The sequence below is a fragment of the Tachypleus tridentatus genome, chromosome 7 (genome assembly GCF_004210375.1).
Source record: "Tachypleus tridentatus isolate NWPU-2018 chromosome 7, ASM421037v1, whole genome shotgun sequence".
NCBI lineage: Eukaryota > Metazoa > Arthropoda > Merostomata > Xiphosura > Limulidae > Tachypleus > Tachypleus tridentatus.
The window spans coordinates 175,685,826-175,704,367 of NC_134831.1; the positions used below are offsets into that span (position 1 = coordinate 175,685,826).

Sequence of the window (18,542 nt, forward strand, 5' to 3'; positions counted from 1 at the left end):
TGTTGTTGATAGTTAATATTTCTTGTAATTTTTATTTGTAGGGATTTAAAACCAGAAAATATCCTGTTGGATGACCATGGTGAGAGTTTTGTGAAAACTATTCTATCTTAACATTTTTGTTATGTTTTAACTAGAGGTATAAACAGTTTGATTCCTAATTTTGTTTCTACTTTCTACATAATAGATAGAACTAGGAATGTACGGTTGTTTATGTATATATATCTACACACAAACACTTGCAAATAAACCTGTCCTCAGTGACTAGAAAATTTTTAACCTATTGCTATAAAAGTGCCCGTACCCAGTGACATGACAAAATTAAGTTAATTTATCAACTTAAGTTATTTTATGGACTTTAAAAAGGTTAGTTGTGATACACTTGGTTTCACTGACAACCAAAATTTTGAGCTACTTATATTGACCACTACGAAAAGTAATTGTTGAACATTTCAGTCGAGCTAAGAGCCACTCAACAGTACCATGTGGTAAATCTACTTATAAATTATTTAAGCTACGTCACTTTTTGAAACGTGTATAATATGTGATTGGTTCTTAAGAATTTGTTGTAAAATATTCTGATTGTTAAATAAAGTTTGACATCAACACTATTCATGTCTGTTCTATTATCATTTCAGAAGTGTACAAGCTTTTTAAACATAGCACAGAAAGGAGGCACCATAAACAGAAACAGACAAACACTTTGACAGGCTTGACAGTTCCTAATATGTGTATAATATATGTATATATTTGTTGATTACTTTAAAAGATAAATTTATTTGGTGTATCTCATGCAAAGTTCTAAATATGAACTTATAATACAGTATGGTCATAGTTAACACTTTTATGTTGCATTTTAGGGCACATAAGGATATCTGACCTAGGTTTAGCAGTTGAAGTACCACTGGGTGAAACAGTGAAAGGACGGGTGGGAACAGTAGGATATATGGGTAAGTTGTGCACCCAGGATTGGAACAGTAGGATACATGGGTAAGTTGTGCACCCAGGATTGGAACAGTAGGATACATGGGTAAGTGTGGATTTAGGATAGGAACAGTTGGATACATGGGTAAGTTGTGCACCCAAGGTAGGAATGGTAGGATACATGGGTGAGTTGTGTACCCAGTACTAAACAGTTTATCTGATTCAGAAACTTACTGTAATTATTTTAATGTTTTGTAGTGACGTGATCCTTAGTTTATAGATTGGAAAATAATTGTGTAATTTCTTAAGTGATAAACTTGGTTTACATTTAAAACTGGTATGATTTGTAAAGTAAACGGCTATATTTGTTTACTACTCTGAAATAAATCTAAGATCTAATATTCTAATTTGAAACATGTCCTTTTAAATGTTCATGTACTTTTTTATGAATGTTTATAAAGTAGAATATTGTCTGTTTGTGTATGTTGATATGTCCCTGGGTGTTGGAGACTTAATCTCACAAATTTAAAGTTCTTTAAACTTTTATATTTAAAAAGTAAACAGTATTTACTTTGTGATTTTAAGCATGTGAATCAGTCTGAATATATTCACAAATAAATGTGAATTATGTTAGCACTAAACTCTGTGACAACAGATGTAATCACAGTAATCGGTGTAACGTCTAGTTCACATTTCATTACTGGAGTTAAAGGTTTGGATGATTTCTTGTGTGTGTGTGTTTATTACAACAGATGCAATGGAATTACTATGATGTGTTTATTTTAATATCAATTATTGTTTCAGTTAAATATATATTTAGAATGCATGTAATTAATACTGTTAAATGTCTTGCAAAATTCCCACCTATTCACTAAGTTTGTAGAAGATTCTTGAGTGTAAGAATCAACACTATGTGTGTGTAAAGTATTAGTGATTGACAATATTGTTGCTGTAGCTGATATTTCTAGAATCTCACCTGAAGATTATAAAATTGGCTATTGCAACATATGAAGAGACAGTATATATTATTGGTTTGCTATACTATAAACCTAGGAAACTGTAACTATGGGTAACATCTTATTAATTGATATTTGACCAGAAACATTTGTAGTTTTTGAAGATTACAACACATTTAGCTTCAGTGGATTCCATCAGATGTTAGTATTTTTATGAAGATATTGTATAACCTCAGTTGTGAAAAACTGTTATGTGGTCATTGAAAAGCTAGGTAGCTATACCCTTCAATTGTATTATATCAATACCATGTCAAAATTAATTCACTCATTGTGAACCATTGATAAAATATTAATTTCCTGACCAAATAGAGGACTCAATATTGTTTGTAAATTTGTAAAACTTTTGTATATAAATTATTATTTGTAATAACTATTTGTAGTAACCATTATAATAAATTGTAATATTGTTTGTTGATTAAAATATATTTGTATTAAGAAAGAAACTATGTGTATAAATATTGCTGTCATATATAATTATTATACATTTCAATATTTGATTAATTGCTAAATTAAAGTTAAGATTTGACTCAGTTTAAGGGTGTTTGAAATCATAACACATAGAAGGGGTAACCTAAGTGATACTTGTCATGTCAAGTTCACAGTTAATTATTGAAGTGAAAGGTTTGCAAACTTTTATTTGTCTTTACAGCACCTGAAGTAATAGATAATGAAAGGTACTCATTTAGTCCAGACTGGTTCAGCTTGGGTTGTGTGATTTATGAAATGATTGAAGGAAAGGTACGTTGACCTGCTGATATGACTGCTTTGTATAATTAAAAGAAACAATTTCAGAGCTACAAGAAGCAAGGTAATTGTAATGGAAATACAGAAAAAAGAAGGCTTAACTAAGTAATATTCCAGACAACAAAAACCTTCTTCAGGATCAAAGTGGTTGCTAAATTAAATGATATTGAGATCCTTTATATGCAAAAACGGCTCGTTTGGGTTGAGAAAATATTTTACATAGAAGAGCGAACAACGTTTCGACCTTCTTCGGTCATCGTCAGGTTCACAAAGAAAGAGGTAACTGACCGGAAGCTGACCACATGTTTGAAAGGGGTTGTGTAACTGTGTGTTGAAATGTAGAGGGCGGTATACGTTCACTGAGTCTAGCTAACAAGTCACTACCAACATGGGTGCTAATGTAAAAATCTAATACCGAAACCCAAACGAGCCGTTTTTGCATATAAATTTCTCAACAAGTGGGTTTCTCGACATCACTGATATTGAGATCCTTTTCTTGTTGCTGTTTTCTGAAAACATGTTTTAACGTAATGTAAAAACAAACATAAGAAACTTAATATTTTTAATGATGAAACTCTGTAGAATGGATGATAACTGCCTGTTGTGGAGACACAAGTGTAAAGATGACATTTTGAAAGTTTTCCTTCGTTTTCTACACTTGTGTCTCCACAACAGGCAGTTGCCATCTATTCTACAAAGTTTCATTGTGAATACTCTGCCTAAACAATCTATCAAAGGAACTTAATATTTTTAGTTGATGAACTGTTTGCTATTGTCAGTTTTTAAGTATCTTTGAGTAACAGATGTCCAAGATTTTAAGATATTATTATACGTTCACTGAGTCTAGCTAACAAGTCACTACCAACATGGGTGCTAATGTAAAAATCAATCTAATGTTATTAATTGAAACATTGATAAAGTTTATATCTGATGTGGATTAAAAGTTGGTCTTTGGGACTTATGTTACTCATTGTTTGGTTAAATTATTGATATGTTCATTACTACTGAGAGACAGTATTACCTGATGTTGAGCACATTTGTTTTAGTTTGTGACAACACTTTATGTCTTGTCCCCAAGAGTTAAATGTTGAACATCTTCTAGTTAGTGTTATACAGTGACGTTTTATAGATGATGTTACTAGAACAAAGGAAATTAAGGTGCTCATGTACATATAAGTATCATGATATGTTTTCCAGTCAAAAATTAGATATGGTCAAATATTTCTTAAGTCTTAGTGAAAAAACATCATGGTGAATCTTGTGAAGTCATTTGACATAAAGTTTACTTCAATTAAGAAATTTGTGTATTGTTATATGTAAGGATGCTAGTTGACAGGGGGAGTTGATACGTCGTCATCTGTGTAAGGATGTTAGTTGACAGGGGAAGTTGATACATTGTTGTCTGTGTAAGGGTGCTAGTTGACGGAGGAGTTGATACATTGTTGTCTGTGTAAGGGTGCTAGTTGATGGAGGAGTTGATACATTGTTGTCTGTGTAAGGATGTTAGTTGACAGGATGTGTAAGGATATTATTTGACAGGGGGAGTTGATACGTTGTTATCTGTGTAAGGATGTTAGTTGACACCAGGAGTTGATAAGGATGGTAGCTCTGTACCTTATATCAGAACAATAAACAACTGTCCATGTAATTAAGAACCAGTTCTATATTGTGTAATGTTTTATACAAACCTTAATGGTAATTTGGTTTAAATATAACAGTTCAGTTCTTTACATTATTTACTGTTTTATGGTAAATAATAAGGAATGAGCATATTAAATGGGTATTGTTTCATTTTGTAGTTTGCACTTGATCAAGGGTTTTGCACCTATCCAACTGGCACACATTTAGTCTAAGTTGGTAATTTATGGTAGCTGGTGAGATATAAAATAAATTTTGTATTGTTTCAATAAAAGATTTAATATTACTAAGAAACTCGTAAGTGTGGAGAGAAGTTTTAGACCTTTAATTATTTCATATTCAACATTAATATTTGGTCCTTTAAACTAACATTTCTATTTTATCTATAGGCTCTCTTTTCAGCAAGGAGAGAAAAAGTAAAACGTGAAGTAATTGAAAGAAAGGTGAAGGAAAAACAGGAGCAGTTCTCCTGTAAGTTTACCGAAGATGCTAAGGATATATGTCAGTCAGTAAGTCAGTAAATGGAAGTTTAAAATCAGTTCAGATAAACATTACTTACTGTGTACGATGGTTGAACATTTGACATTGGCAGGACAAAAGAAACTAAACCATAGTTTTCATTCAGAAGGTATCTAATGGACTTGAAACAGTTTTGATATGTGAAATTTATATTTTATGTAAACATTGCTTGATTTCAACAAAGAGAAAATTTCTTAAAGTTCTGAAAAAAAGAATATTCTGTAACCTTGAAATAATATGAGCCAAAGGAGAACTATGATCATCAGGAGTTTTTGTAATGTGTGACTGGTTCTTATTGCAAGGCACATCTTCTACAAATGTGATCAAATATACAGAACTTTCATATCTGTAGAGAAAAATTATCTAAGCTTGAAGAATAAAGATATAGATTTGTTTTAATAATGTACATTCAGTGACAAGTGAATATTTGATTATTGTTGAGTACTAAGTTTTCAGAATAGAAATTGTCTGTGAACTTATAGTTGCTGAAGAAAAACCCGAACGAAAGGTTAGGATGCAACAGTGATCGACGAGGAGCTGAAGAGGTGAAACGTGCCACTTTTTTTAGAACAGTTAACTGGAAGAGGCTTGAAGCAAAAATGATAGATCCACCATTTGTTCCTGATGTAAGTGTTATTCCTGTAATAGTGGGGCTTAGGCTGAAAAATATAACTTGCTAACACACTAACAGTATGATATGATTACATTATATACAATGTTATCACTGATATGAACATATTAATTTACATTTAGTATTATTAATGATATAACTATGTTAATTTCTGTTTCATATTATTAATGTATTAATGTTAATTTATATTCAGAATTATTAATGATATGAACATGTTAATTTATATTTAGTGTTATTAATGATACGAACATGTTAATTTAATTTTAACGTTATTAATGATACAAACATGTTAATTTAATTTTAGCGTTATTACTGATACGAACATGTTAATTTATATTTGGTATTATCAAGGTTGGATTAAGGGCAACTGATGTCCTAACCCCAACAATGGTGCCCCCCTCAGCCCCTCATTACTTAACTGACAAGACATTAAGACTCATTAAGTGCTTAAAGTGAAATAAAAGTTTGAAAAGTTATAATCCTTCTTCAGTTTTCTTCCAGGTCAGACCTCACAACTTTATTAAATAAAAACTTTTTTATTTTATTTATTTAACAGATTGGACATGAATCAAAATCAAACAATGACTGAGGCCTTTTATTTATAAATGATGAGGGAAATCACTTTGATTAGTAATAATTAAAAATAATTATTTTTACTGTATATTTGTTTTGACTCTGAGTTAACAATTCTCACTTTTATGTCAACAAAAATGAAAAATTTACTGAAAACCCTTTTATTAAGAAAATTCTCACTTTGAACTTAAAACCTTGTAAGTAAATTATTTACTTATACCTTAATATTGATTTCAATTTTAAAAAGTTTTATTCTAAACTTTTTAACTGCAAAGTCTTTGATCAAGTCCTCAAAACTAATTTGACGTAACAAATCTGCTTCTGTACTTAGCAGAGACAAGGCATCCAGCCCGTCATGCGCATAGTTGTTGGGATTTTTAATATGCTTGAGTTGAGAAAATGAATGCTCAGCTGTGCAATTTGTGACCATTAATGTTAAAAATATACGCAATGCAATGTCTACATTTGGAAATGCACACTCAATTTTGTCTTTTGAAATTATTTTATAAAGTTCAGCATGACTGAATTTGGTTCTTACAGTTTTTGTTGCACTAAATTTATGGCTGAAGCTTGGAAGAGAGATTAGTGTCCAGGTCCTCTTGGTAGGCATCATTTAGCTCTTAGGAACACTGAGAGTACCTTTCAGTTTCAGCTAATGAACTGACATCATTTGACACCTCACTTAAGAAAGAAAATCTATTTGTTATTTCTTTGTACAGCTCTCCTCATCTGAGTTTCTAGTTTGTCAACAATTGTGTAGAAGTTGGTGATACGAAATTTATTTCTGAGTTCAGATCTACTTCTTGTGCATCTTTGTCATCGAGTACCTTCTTTCTGACATGTTTGTGAGTCTGAGCTACACTGTATTCAACATCTGGTGGTATTTCTTTTGCAACTGCTTCAACTCTTTCAAAGTCATCTCTTAGTTAGTCAGCTAATGACCGATAAAGATCTGCACATGTTTTTAAGTTCACATCCTCATTTTGCAGAACTTGCTTTATGAAACTTTTACAAAATCTCATCCAACATGATCAACATAAAAACAAATTCTAGCTCTTGCATCTTATTTGCAATATTGTCTTCAACTAGATATTCTAAACCTTCCAATATCTTAAAGACTTCAAAATTGCTGTTGTTGCCACAGCATTTGCTTCCCACCTGGCATCAGAGAGGGATTTTAACACACTTTCATTTCTAAGACAAGCCTTAAAAATTTTCCACTGGCTGGTTGAGGCTGAAAAAAACCCAGAGCAAATGCATTGTAGATAAAAAACTAACTGCTACCTGACAGCAATCAACAGCACTTTGGCCTACCAGATTTAGTGAATAGGTTGCACAGGGCACATATATGGCAAACTTGTTTTCTTCTAAAATCTTTTGCTGCATCCCCTTATAAAGCCCAGACATGTTAGCAGCATTGTTGTAAGATTGACCCCTACATTTTTAAAAATTAAGTTTGCAAACTTCATGTAAATACTGCAATACCTGGTTTGCCATTTCCTCACCAGTATGGCTTTTTAGTTCCAGAAAGGTTAAAAAGCGTTCAATAGGCTGCCCATCTTTTAAGTATCAAAGTACAACACTTAACTGATCTGTATGTGATAGATCCAGCATCGAGTCAGCTGACAAGCTGAAATAACCAGAAGAATTTACTTCACCAACAATGAAGACGTGGACCTTCTAAGCAAATGATTCAGTGAGTTCTTACTTAGACAAGTAAGAAAGATATTCTTTTCCAGAATTTCTATATTTTGGAATATGCCCTGTTAAAAATGGATCAAACTGACTCATAAGCTCAAACAGCCCTAAACAATTTCCATTCTGCAGTAAACCAGATTTTTCATCTGTTCCTCGAAAAGTCAGTCCGTGTTCAGCTAATGTAAGAATAATGGCTATTACATGCTCCAAGACATGTTCCCAGCAATTACACTCTTCTTTAATTTGTTTTTCCAACTATTGTCACAAGTGTAAATCTTGTCTGTGAGTTAAGTATGTTAGCATAGAGTCTCAGTGAGTAGTGCTTCTTTCATGATGATCAATTACAATAGTATTTCACCAGTCACTGAATCCTTCTCTTTCAAGAAAATACAAATATTTAAGGGCAAAGTGTTTACAAACAAAGCAGTAAACTGACCCTGTTAATAGTAAATACAATAACCACTCTTTCTTGTACTGTTTACCATTGGCTTTTACCCCAAAGAAAAGTTTTTGCAAACATTATCTTGTTGGTTTGCCACTATTGAAAGTATGGCAAGATTTGCCAAAAGGCTCATTGTGGTGTTGACAGTCAGTGGGTCCACAAGCAATTCAATAAGCCACATCATCAGGAGAGAAATCGAGCCACAACCCTGGATCCTTTGTAGACTGAAGCATTTTACCTAGTCCAATAGATTTTTATTTTCAGCAATTATTTCAACTTCAGACTGTCTTGTAGAGCAACTTGCATCAACATTAACCCTAGAGATATCAGGAGAATTTGCAGGCAAAGTGAGATCAGTCGTGAGACTTGTGCCAGTTGAGCCAGCCTGTGATACCTCAACGTCATCATGATGTTCTGACCCTTGAAGTGGACAAAATGGTGCTTGTAGGTGTGGAGCTTGGTTCAACTTCAATCTTGTTAGAGTCAGATGCAGTACAAGTAACTTCTGATGGCAGAGATGGATTTTGATTTGGAAGATCATGTCTTGAAAGTTGAGTAAAAAATTAGCTTTCCAGTCTTGGTCACTAAATCCAAAGCCTTTTATTGGTTCATATTTTGTCAGTTTTTTTTTTTGTGCACCATTTAATTGAACATGTTTCATCTTGCATTTTGAAGAATACAGAAACAAAAATAAAAAAAAACACAAAAGAATACGGATCATATTTCATTATAATGATTAGAAAAACACTGGAATTCATAAAGAAAAATGTTGGTAAAACAGTGAAACATACTAAACTCTAGGTCTACATTTAAACAAAGATTGTCAGAAAGTTATCATAGGACCTAGGTCCATCAGCACATAAACATGAATTCATAAATACTTCTATTGATTTGCTGCATTCTGATTGGTTGAAAACCATTTGAGACTGGCTTCAATCCATTTTGGGAGAATTAGTTTTCAGTCATTGCAAAAGTTTCCTTAAGGTTGTTGCTATGGTAACTGTATGCAAGAAGCAATGTCAATGGTAATATGCAAATCCATTGTGAGCCAAAAAGTATTCCAAAACAATTTGTGGTCAATAACACATACTGTAGTAGCCTATATATACAGTGATCATTCTGTTCTGGTACACATACATAACATATAATCAATTGTAAACTGTACTGCACATTGAACTACTAAATACTGGGTTAAGCCTAGGCTTAGAGTACCTTAATCCTAATCAAATATCTGAAGAATGAGTTGTAACCTCAACTCTGAGCTCAGTTTTGACCTGTGGACTTTAGATGAGCCAACAAATCATACATCAACGAAATAGGCATATTTCTGAAACTTTATCTGCAAGCCTTAAATTGGGAATAGCCACTTCATTATTCCAGACTACAGTAGCATTTCTAGTGTACTTACACTAAACTAGTTACGGTATTTAGGCCTAACATTATTGTCACTCGGTTCTCAGATAACAACACTAACGTTAGTCCTGATGCTAATACATTGCAATTGAGTACACTGACGTTAAGCCTAGTTTTCAGTAGTACTAACCCTGCTCACATGAACTTGTTCAGTTCATGCACTTTTTCAGACAATCCTAAATTGATTTTGTTGATTTGTTGGTTCTTTCCAGTATCTTTGTAATACCATGGTGCCACAGTACTGTACTACTATTAGTAGTATAGTGTATACACAACAACGTTAAGAGTCATGTTGTCATACATGTCGAAGTCTCACACAATTTGACCTAAAAGGTCGAATTATCGCCTTTAGACTGCTCCAATCAGTCAGTTGTTTTCCAAGCTTTTTCAGAAATGTAATAGAATACGTACTGATCTGAATTTATAGTCGCAAAGTAGTTGAATTTCCCCTAAAACTTTGTCGTTGTTGTCTCCGTGTTTCTGTCTCAGATTGTTCATTCATCTCATAAAAAGTATCACCAGAGGACCGGGTCGGAGCATTATGACGTCAGAATCAAGGAAGAAGTAAGGTCAATATGAGTGTGATCTCTATTTTTGGGTCTAAAAATGACATATTTGACAAACGTTTGTTGGCTGTTTATCACTGAAGTAAATCTCAGCTTCAGATCTGTTATATTATTACATAATCACAAGGGAATACATATATGCCTAAATACTCTTATGGGGTACATGTAATCTATGAACAGTGGCATTGCTACAGTGGCTTTCATTTCTAAATTTTTTCTTGGTACGATAAATTTAAAAACATGCACTCTCACACAAAGGAGGTTTGTTTTTTTTACAGCAGTTTGTTTGAAGCCAAAAGGATGACAGCTCAGAATAGCTTCAGTGAGAAACACTAATAAAAAATATTATAAAACACACATGATTAATGCAATATTAACACAAGTGAAACTAAAACAAATGAGACAATAACACAAATATAACGTAGAAAAACAGAAACTGAAAAACATAAAACTTGCCACGTCTCAGTTCACATCTGTCACCATTTTGTTTGACTTGTGTTTCTGTGGTATTATACTCTTTATTTTTCTGTAGATGTGACTGAATAAAGCAGTAAAAGGTAAAACAAAACAGTTCCACTGCCTATAATTTCTAATAAATAGCCTAATAATAAATAATAAATCCTAAGTTTTTTTTTTTTTTATGTAATAGTACTGCATGATGTCTGTTGTATGTCCACGTAGCTTCTTTGTGGGGTGTGAATGGATCTTTACCAAAACTGGTATTGAAATTTATTGGGTCCATTGGGTATTTATAAATTTTCAATTTTGTATTTTGTGGTTTTTAGCCATAATAGAAGGAATGATTGAGCAAAATATTTCATCTTCATAACATATGATCATCTTTTACCTGAAGTTTTATCAACATTTTATACTGCTCTTTACAGTAATCTTTCACAAATCAATGACTTCTTACTTCAGATACATAGTTTAGTAGTTTCTTGAAACTTTAGTCACTCACCGAGCCAAAGAAAACATTTTTTTAAGAATGCAGAGTAAAGTCGAACAAGAAAGATAAGGACAATTACAAAAAAAATCAACTAAAGTTGAGTGTGGTAGTGAAGAGTTAGGACATGATAGCTCAGGAAAACTCTGTGGTGTCCCCTTCCATTGGTGCCCTAAGCACGTGCTTATTTTGCTTAATGGTTAATCCAGGGCTGGGTGTTATTAATGATATGAGCATGTTAATTTATATTTAGCATTATTAATAATAAGAACACCTTAATTTATATTTAAGGTTATTAACAATAAGAACATCTTAATTTATATTTAGCATTATTAATGATATGAACATCTTAATTTATATTTAGCATTATTAATGATATGAAAATCTTAATTTATATTTAGTATTATTAACAATAAGAACATCTTAATTTATATTTAGTATTATTAATGATATGAACATCTTAATTTATATTTAGTATTATTAATGACATGAACATCTTAATTTATATTTAGCATTAATATTAATGATATGAACATCTTAATTTAATTTTAGTGTTATTAACGATATGAACATCTTAATTTATATTTAGCATTATTATTAATGATATGAACATCTTAATTTATATTTAGCATTATTATTAATGATATAAACATCTTAATTTATATTTAGCATTATTATTAATGATATAAACATCTTAATTTATATTTAGCATTAATATTAATGATATGAACATCTTAGTTTAATTTTAGTATTATTAATAATATGAACATCTTAATTTATATTTAGCATTAATATTAATGATATGAACATGTTTTATATTGGTGTTATTAATGTTAATTTATATTTTGTGTTACTAACAGTAGAAGTATTTCCATCTTAAGTTGTATTAAGTGAGAGTTTTAGTTTTCTTCATGTCTTATTATCTCCTCACAATTTTATAAAGCATTAATTTATAACTTTAGTTGAAGATAATTTTACTGGTTGATTCTAATTCTAAAGTTTTATTTTTCTGTATCTCAATAATACAAGTCTTAATATTGATAAAAATATCCTTGTAATCCAACTGATGAGTTTACTTAATTTTTTATTTTAAAAATTTGTATTAGGCATAATTTTTATTTGTGTCTGTTCATCCTTCTTTTAGCCCCGTGCTGTTTATGCCAAGGATGTGTTAGACATAGAACAGTTCTCTACTGTGAAAGGAATGAATCTCGACAACAATGATTTAAGTTTTTACAATCAATTTAACACTGGGCGTGTGTCAATACCCTGGCAAAATGAGGTATGGAAAATTGTATTATGCTTTGATATTTATTTTTCTGAACTGTGGCTAAAGGTAAAGAAAAATGTTAATAAATAACAGTGAAATTCAATTGTGGTTCACATGTACTGTTCTGTATACCTCTAGCAACGTGAGTTTTGTTTTTATAAATCTGTCTGATAGTACTTTATTACTTAGTTCATTGAAGCTTTAAACCAGCTGTCTTAACTTCAGTTCCTATATCAGTAGCATAGTGCAAGGTTATGTTTAGTTTAGTTTTTAAACTAATGAATACCACACATTCTGTCTCTTAAACAAAAGGATGCCACATATTCCATCTCTTAAACTAAGGAATACTCCATATTCTGTCTCTTAAACCAAAGAATACTCCATATTCTGTCTCTCAAACCAAAAAATACTCCACATTCTGTCTCTTAAACTGAGGAATACTTCATATTCTGTCTCTCAAACCAAGGAATACTCCATATTGAACACTGTTGTTTGAGGTGAACTTGTACTGGTGAATGAACACTTGTTTAAAGTAAGCTTGTACTGGTGAATGAACACTTGTTTAAAGTTAACTTGTACTGGTGAATGAACACTGTTGTTTAAAGTTAACTTGTACTGGTGAATGAACACTGTTGTTTAAAGTTAACTTGTACTGGTGAATGAACACTGTTGTTTTAAAGTTAACTTGTACTGGTGAATGAACACTGTTGTTTTAAAGTTAACTTGTACTGGTGAATGAACACTGTTGTTTTAAAGTTAACTTGTACTGGTGAATGAACACTGTTGTTTTAAAGTTAACTTGTACTGGTGAATGAACACTGTTGTTTAAAGTTAACTTGTACTGGTGAATGAACACTGTTGTTTTAAAGTTAACTTGTGCTGGTGAATGAACACTGTTGTTTTAAAGTTAACTTGTAGTGATGAATAATATTCTGTATTTTTTATTTTACAGATTATTGAAACAGGATGTTTTAAAGAGTTGAATGTTTTTAGTGCTAATGACACACCTTCAGATGATCTCAAGTTGGATGAACCTCCTCAACCATCAGTTCAAGGGTGTTTTCCATTTAGAAAGAAAACAGAAAAAGAGGTAATGAGAAATATCAAATGTCTTAAGTATAAATATGGATCTTTCAGTCAGTTTTAAAAAAATAGGTGATTATAAAAATATATGAGTTGTTTTACAGTCACCCTAACAACTGGTATAAGATGTTGTCATTGATGACTGTATGTCCAGGTTTTTAGTTTGAAAGCTTTTAACAAACTTAGGACAACTCATTTCTCAGTATATTTGTAGTATTTTCTTACCTCAACATTACAAAATGTTTAGATTTAATGTTTTCTAATGTATGATAGCAACAAAATATTTAGTCTGATTCCTTGAATATTTTGAAAGTAGTATATCTTTAGAAACAGTAAATTTGATAAAAGGGTGCGCTCTGCAAAAATGCTTGGGTTTCACATCTTTGTGTTAAATTGAACATAACATGATGAAGGTTTATTATAGGATTACTGAAATTGGTTAATTATATTTTCACTGATGCAGTGATATCTATTTAAACATACAGCTAGAAATATCATAAAAGTTCAAACACCTTATTTGATATGTGTATTTGTTATAGTTGACGTGTATTAATGATGTCCTATTGTTGGGTTGTTACATTCCTAAGATGTTAATTGTTATTAAATAATCTAAAGGTATTATTTTGTCTTTCTAACATGCCATTCAACAGAAAATTGTCACACCCAGATGCAGAAGGCTCAACATTTAACGTTTATCCTCTGGTTAAAAGAGACAAGATTGTTCCTGGTTATCTCAGTGTACTCAACATTCCCAAATAAACCAGAATTGATGTCGTACGTGAAACCAGTACCATTACGTCAACTTGTTATTTATTCAGTCATCACAAACCCGGTGTATTCCTGTATGAATCTCAGTAGTATTTAATTATCTTATCAGTGAACTATGAAAAGAAAGACTTCACAGGTGTTTCTGAGAAGTTAAAATGTACTTCATTGGTGCTCAATTTGTTCAACTACCTGACTGTAAACTTGTATTACAACTAGTTGAAAGGCCTGTAAATATGTAATAGTACGTGTTTACCTGTTATTTTTTGTGTGGGTTTAGGTTTGGAACAAAGTATAAAAGTACATCATAGCTGTGTATTTATGGCTTTTTTACACAAATATCAGTTCAGTCACTTATCTTAAAAGATTGATTTTTTTTTTTGTCATTAAACCTATCTCAATTTGTATAGTTTTTCGATTTTCTAATGAAACTCAACCTTGTAAGTCAATTCCTTGTGAATGTTTTAATTGGTTTCAACCAAAGGAATGTTATTGTATTTATTTAGTCTGTCAGAGGGGCAGGAAACCTCTGAGTTGCTTTGTTTCTTAAAAAGGAATTAGCATGTGTTCTACACACCTTCTGTACTAATTAATTACTAAGTAGAGATGTTTGTGTAAGCCAGCTGCACTGGAAACTAACAGAATAAGTGTTTATTTCAAGGATCTATTGCCAGTGTAATATTCTTCAAATGAAAAGATTGTACAATAATTAGAAGCATTTCTTGTGTATAAGTGGAGATTATAATATTATCATTCATGGAAAATGTGAAAAGAATTCTTATAACTAGCAGTGCTTGATATCATGGAAAAAGGTTTCTCAACCACACAACTAAAGTATTGGCCATATCACAGAGATAACGTTACAAGTTCACTATGCAGAATGAACCATAAAAGTCAACTAGACTTATATTTATTTACTAACATGTCCTATTATAAACTTTGAAAATGAGCTATAAGTAATTTTCTGTTGAATTAAAAGTTCTCACTATAAACCAGGTTAATAAAATTTAATTTTATATTTCGCCAACTTTGTCAGTGATATAAGACATCGACTTTGTTGAAAGTGATTAATAGTAGACCCAGGTACAGTATCTTGTAGACGAGGTGCTGATACATTTTTGTAGTTTACAACTGCTGTTATTGATACAGTAAGAAACCAATAGATAGATTGGAAATGTTATTTTTACACACCTCTAATTGGCATGTTAATTTGGTAAAAGTTGCATTTTGTAATTGGTTGATTTTAAAGCAAAATCTTATTGGGCTATCTTGCGTTTACACTAGTAATCAAATCTCGAATTTTAGCGTTGTAAGTCCATAAACGTACAGCAGTCTCACCGAGGGACTACAGTTTATGATTTCTACCTTAATTATAAAGCTGTGCCATATTGTAGTAGCCAGGCAGTAACTATAACAATATGGAACACTTGTGTATTATTACATATTATTCCGGTTTATAAGACTATATTTTTCAAAACTAGAGGGCAGTTTCGCAACAAAATTATGGGAAAAAATAAGTTATTTCTGGTACAAAATAAAGCCGCGATGAAGAAACGTTGGCCGAAATATGTTGTTTTTTTTTCCTAACGTGTAGAATGGTGTTCTTTGTGTGTACGGTACTAGGCTTGTTACATTTTTATCTGATTTAGACTGGATCTCTTCATCAACGTGTACTTTTAAAATATATGATTATAAAATCCTGTGATCCAAGCGCTTTCTACCAGCGGATACTTCATCATGGAAATCAAAAGCAAGAGCTTAAAGAAGGTTTTGTATCATTGTCTTACTTTGATTTTTATAACCTGTATGTTTTATTGCAGTATCTTCGTGAACGTAACTGGTTATTACCCAAAGTAGATGTCCTTGCACTCAAGACATTAAAAAACAAACAACCAACCTTGATCTGTTAAAATTTGAAAATGAAATACCTTCTTATCCTAATAATTGGTTTAAACCCTAACTGATTTGTGGGAAGACGTTTTTAGTTAGTTTTATACTTGTTACCTGGTTTTCAGTCTGTTTAACTGTGAATGGAAAATAACTCTTCCTTTTCTCCATTTTTCCACAGCTGTTTCGTAAAACTTTTTGGACTTTTTATGACTGTGGTAGAAGATATATTTGTATGTATTTAAAACAGGCTGTGCATACTTTGAAACAGAAACTGACAATTTTTATAAAGTTTTATTTGTATTTTAGCTGGGTAAATCTGTCAAAATGTGGGTATAATTATAGATTTCATTTCTCAAAAGCTTCCAATCAGGGGCGTAAATCCTGGGGGGATGGGTGTGATACATACCCCCCTTTATTTAAGGTGGGGGTGTGGTGCATACAATCATCCCCTCCTACAATTTGGTCTGTTGAATTGTTTTATTGCATCGCAAGCCTACAAATTGTGTGTTTGTTCTTGTGATTCTCGTGTTCTTACCAATCGAATTACATAATTAGGCCTAGATGTAGGCTTTTTCAGTAGCCGAAATGTACATCTTTAATATAGGCGTGCTTCTAAGCTTTTCGGTTTAAGCGATAGTTCGTAAGTATCAGACAGTAGGCCTAAAGTATACATGCAAGTATCGTGGCAACAAGATTACACTTACTGCATGTTTACAGCTTTCAGGTTCACGTAATCGGAGATTACCAATTTGCAAATTGAACAGTCCACATAAGTGGTTGCAAAAATCATCCCCCCCCCATCGGTGGTAAAAAAATCTACGCCCCTGTTTCCATTTTTTTCAGTTTTGAGGTATTCAGAAATGACAAAGGTTGTGTTTGCTCTGTTTCGTGATCGCTTCGTTTAATGGTAGCACATTAAGGTGTTGACTGAAGCGGCGAATCAGCAGGGGTGCTACGGCGGGAGTTGTTTAAACGTTTAGTTTAGGCTAAGTACAGACTATTGTTAAAATAGGAAGAATTATTAGAAAGGAGAAAAGATTATATAAAAATCTTGTTTTACGTTACGAGTGCTAAATTAAAATTTTTTATCATGATCTGTTTATTTTGTATCGAGCGAGATTTCGGTTTTCAAATTGGAATTTACAATTAAAAATTTACTTATAAAAAGAAGGGAAGTTAATATACAAACGTTAGTTGGTGTATATTTAACCGTAAGTTTAAACAGATCTTTTGTGGTGTTATTTAGTCCTGTTGTTGTTACGTCTTTATTAGAGTTAACTATTTGTGTGTTATCTGTAAGTTTAAATGAACGACGACAAAAATTAACAATTAATGAACGTACGCTAGTTTCTGATTAAAACTATTTCAGACAGTAGGTTTCACCAGAAAAAATCTGCGGAGACTGAGTGGCCAATGTGAGATTCCGGGATGTGATTGACAGCATTTGATTTGACGGGTTTTAACATGCAAACATCTCTTTCAAAGGAAATGCAAAGTGAAACTAGAATACGTTTTATCATCATATTACAATTAGAATTTATTTAATGCAACATGGTATAAAAACTTTTTATTATTTGTTTATTGTTAGTGAATAAAGAACAGTTTACAAAATCGCCAAATGGATATTATGTGAATGTTTGAAATAATATACACTAGATATACAGGATAAAACTGTTAAGACGTTGTATAATCGACGTTCAAAATTGCGTGCAGACGGTTTTAAAATCTTACAAATACGCTTTTGTTCTAAGCCTTACAATCTGACGAAAAGAGCTAGACCTAAACGTTATTTTCAAGAAATAAGTACACATATCAACGTGTTATATGTTGTTTAAACGTGTTATCTATTTATAAATATATGAACGTCATATATATACACACACAAATAAATCAACGTGTTGTTTAATTTCGCATGTGCAGCTATCTAAATTCATTGTCGTTAAACATTGTTGTATCTACGTTATCGCCTTGGTAACAGGATGATCGAAACGTTTCATGGTGCAACTTGAAATAAATATTCCTTTCCAAAACTTAAGCTTCTATAAAATAGAAATAATATCCATAATATATACTTTTTGAATTGTGAAACATTTTTACATTTTAAGCGCAAGCTAAGAAGAAATATCAAACAAAACCATATTGACATCGAATAATATTCCAGGTTAATATTTTAACATATTTGAATATTTTTTATTTATACATCGAAGAGAGAAATGCTACTTCAGATTGTAGGTAACGGATTGTCCAAGTTTCACAGTTAAGACAATTTTTAATATCTTAGGCAGATATTATTGGGTGCTCAAGTATTGTTTTCATCATTACTTATATATATATTTTTAACATTAATATGGCAGACTTGAACGAGAGGAAATGGTACCACCAGTACAATATAAGGTCTACCCATGTCAGTTCAAGCGAGTGACACGTTCT

At 31.7% G+C, this 18,542-nt stretch overlaps 1 protein-coding gene across 5 annotated transcripts in view; it reads left to right on the top strand.

Moving 5' to 3' along the window:
• LOC143257326 (G protein-coupled receptor kinase 2-like) overlaps positions 1–17,731 on the top strand; it is a 36,158-nt gene extending 18,427 nt beyond the window's left edge. For all 5 annotated transcript variants that reach the window (XM_076515825.1, XM_076515829.1, XM_076515828.1 and 2 more), the window contains 8 exons: positions 42–79; positions 858–947; positions 2,587–2,675; positions 4,709–4,828; positions 5,321–5,464; positions 12,249–12,386; positions 13,327–13,464; positions 14,108–17,731. In XM_076515825.1, coding sequence (XP_076371940.1) covers positions 42–79; positions 858–947; positions 2,587–2,675; positions 4,709–4,828; positions 5,321–5,464; positions 12,249–12,386; positions 13,327–13,464; positions 14,108–14,146 — 796 coding nt within the window. In that variant the 3' untranslated portion in view covers positions 14,147–17,731. The remainder of the gene's footprint in view (positions 1–41; positions 80–857; positions 948–2,586; positions 2,676–4,708; positions 4,829–5,320; positions 5,465–12,248; positions 12,387–13,326; positions 13,465–14,107) is intronic.
• Positions 17,732–18,542: the final 811 nt, after the last annotated feature.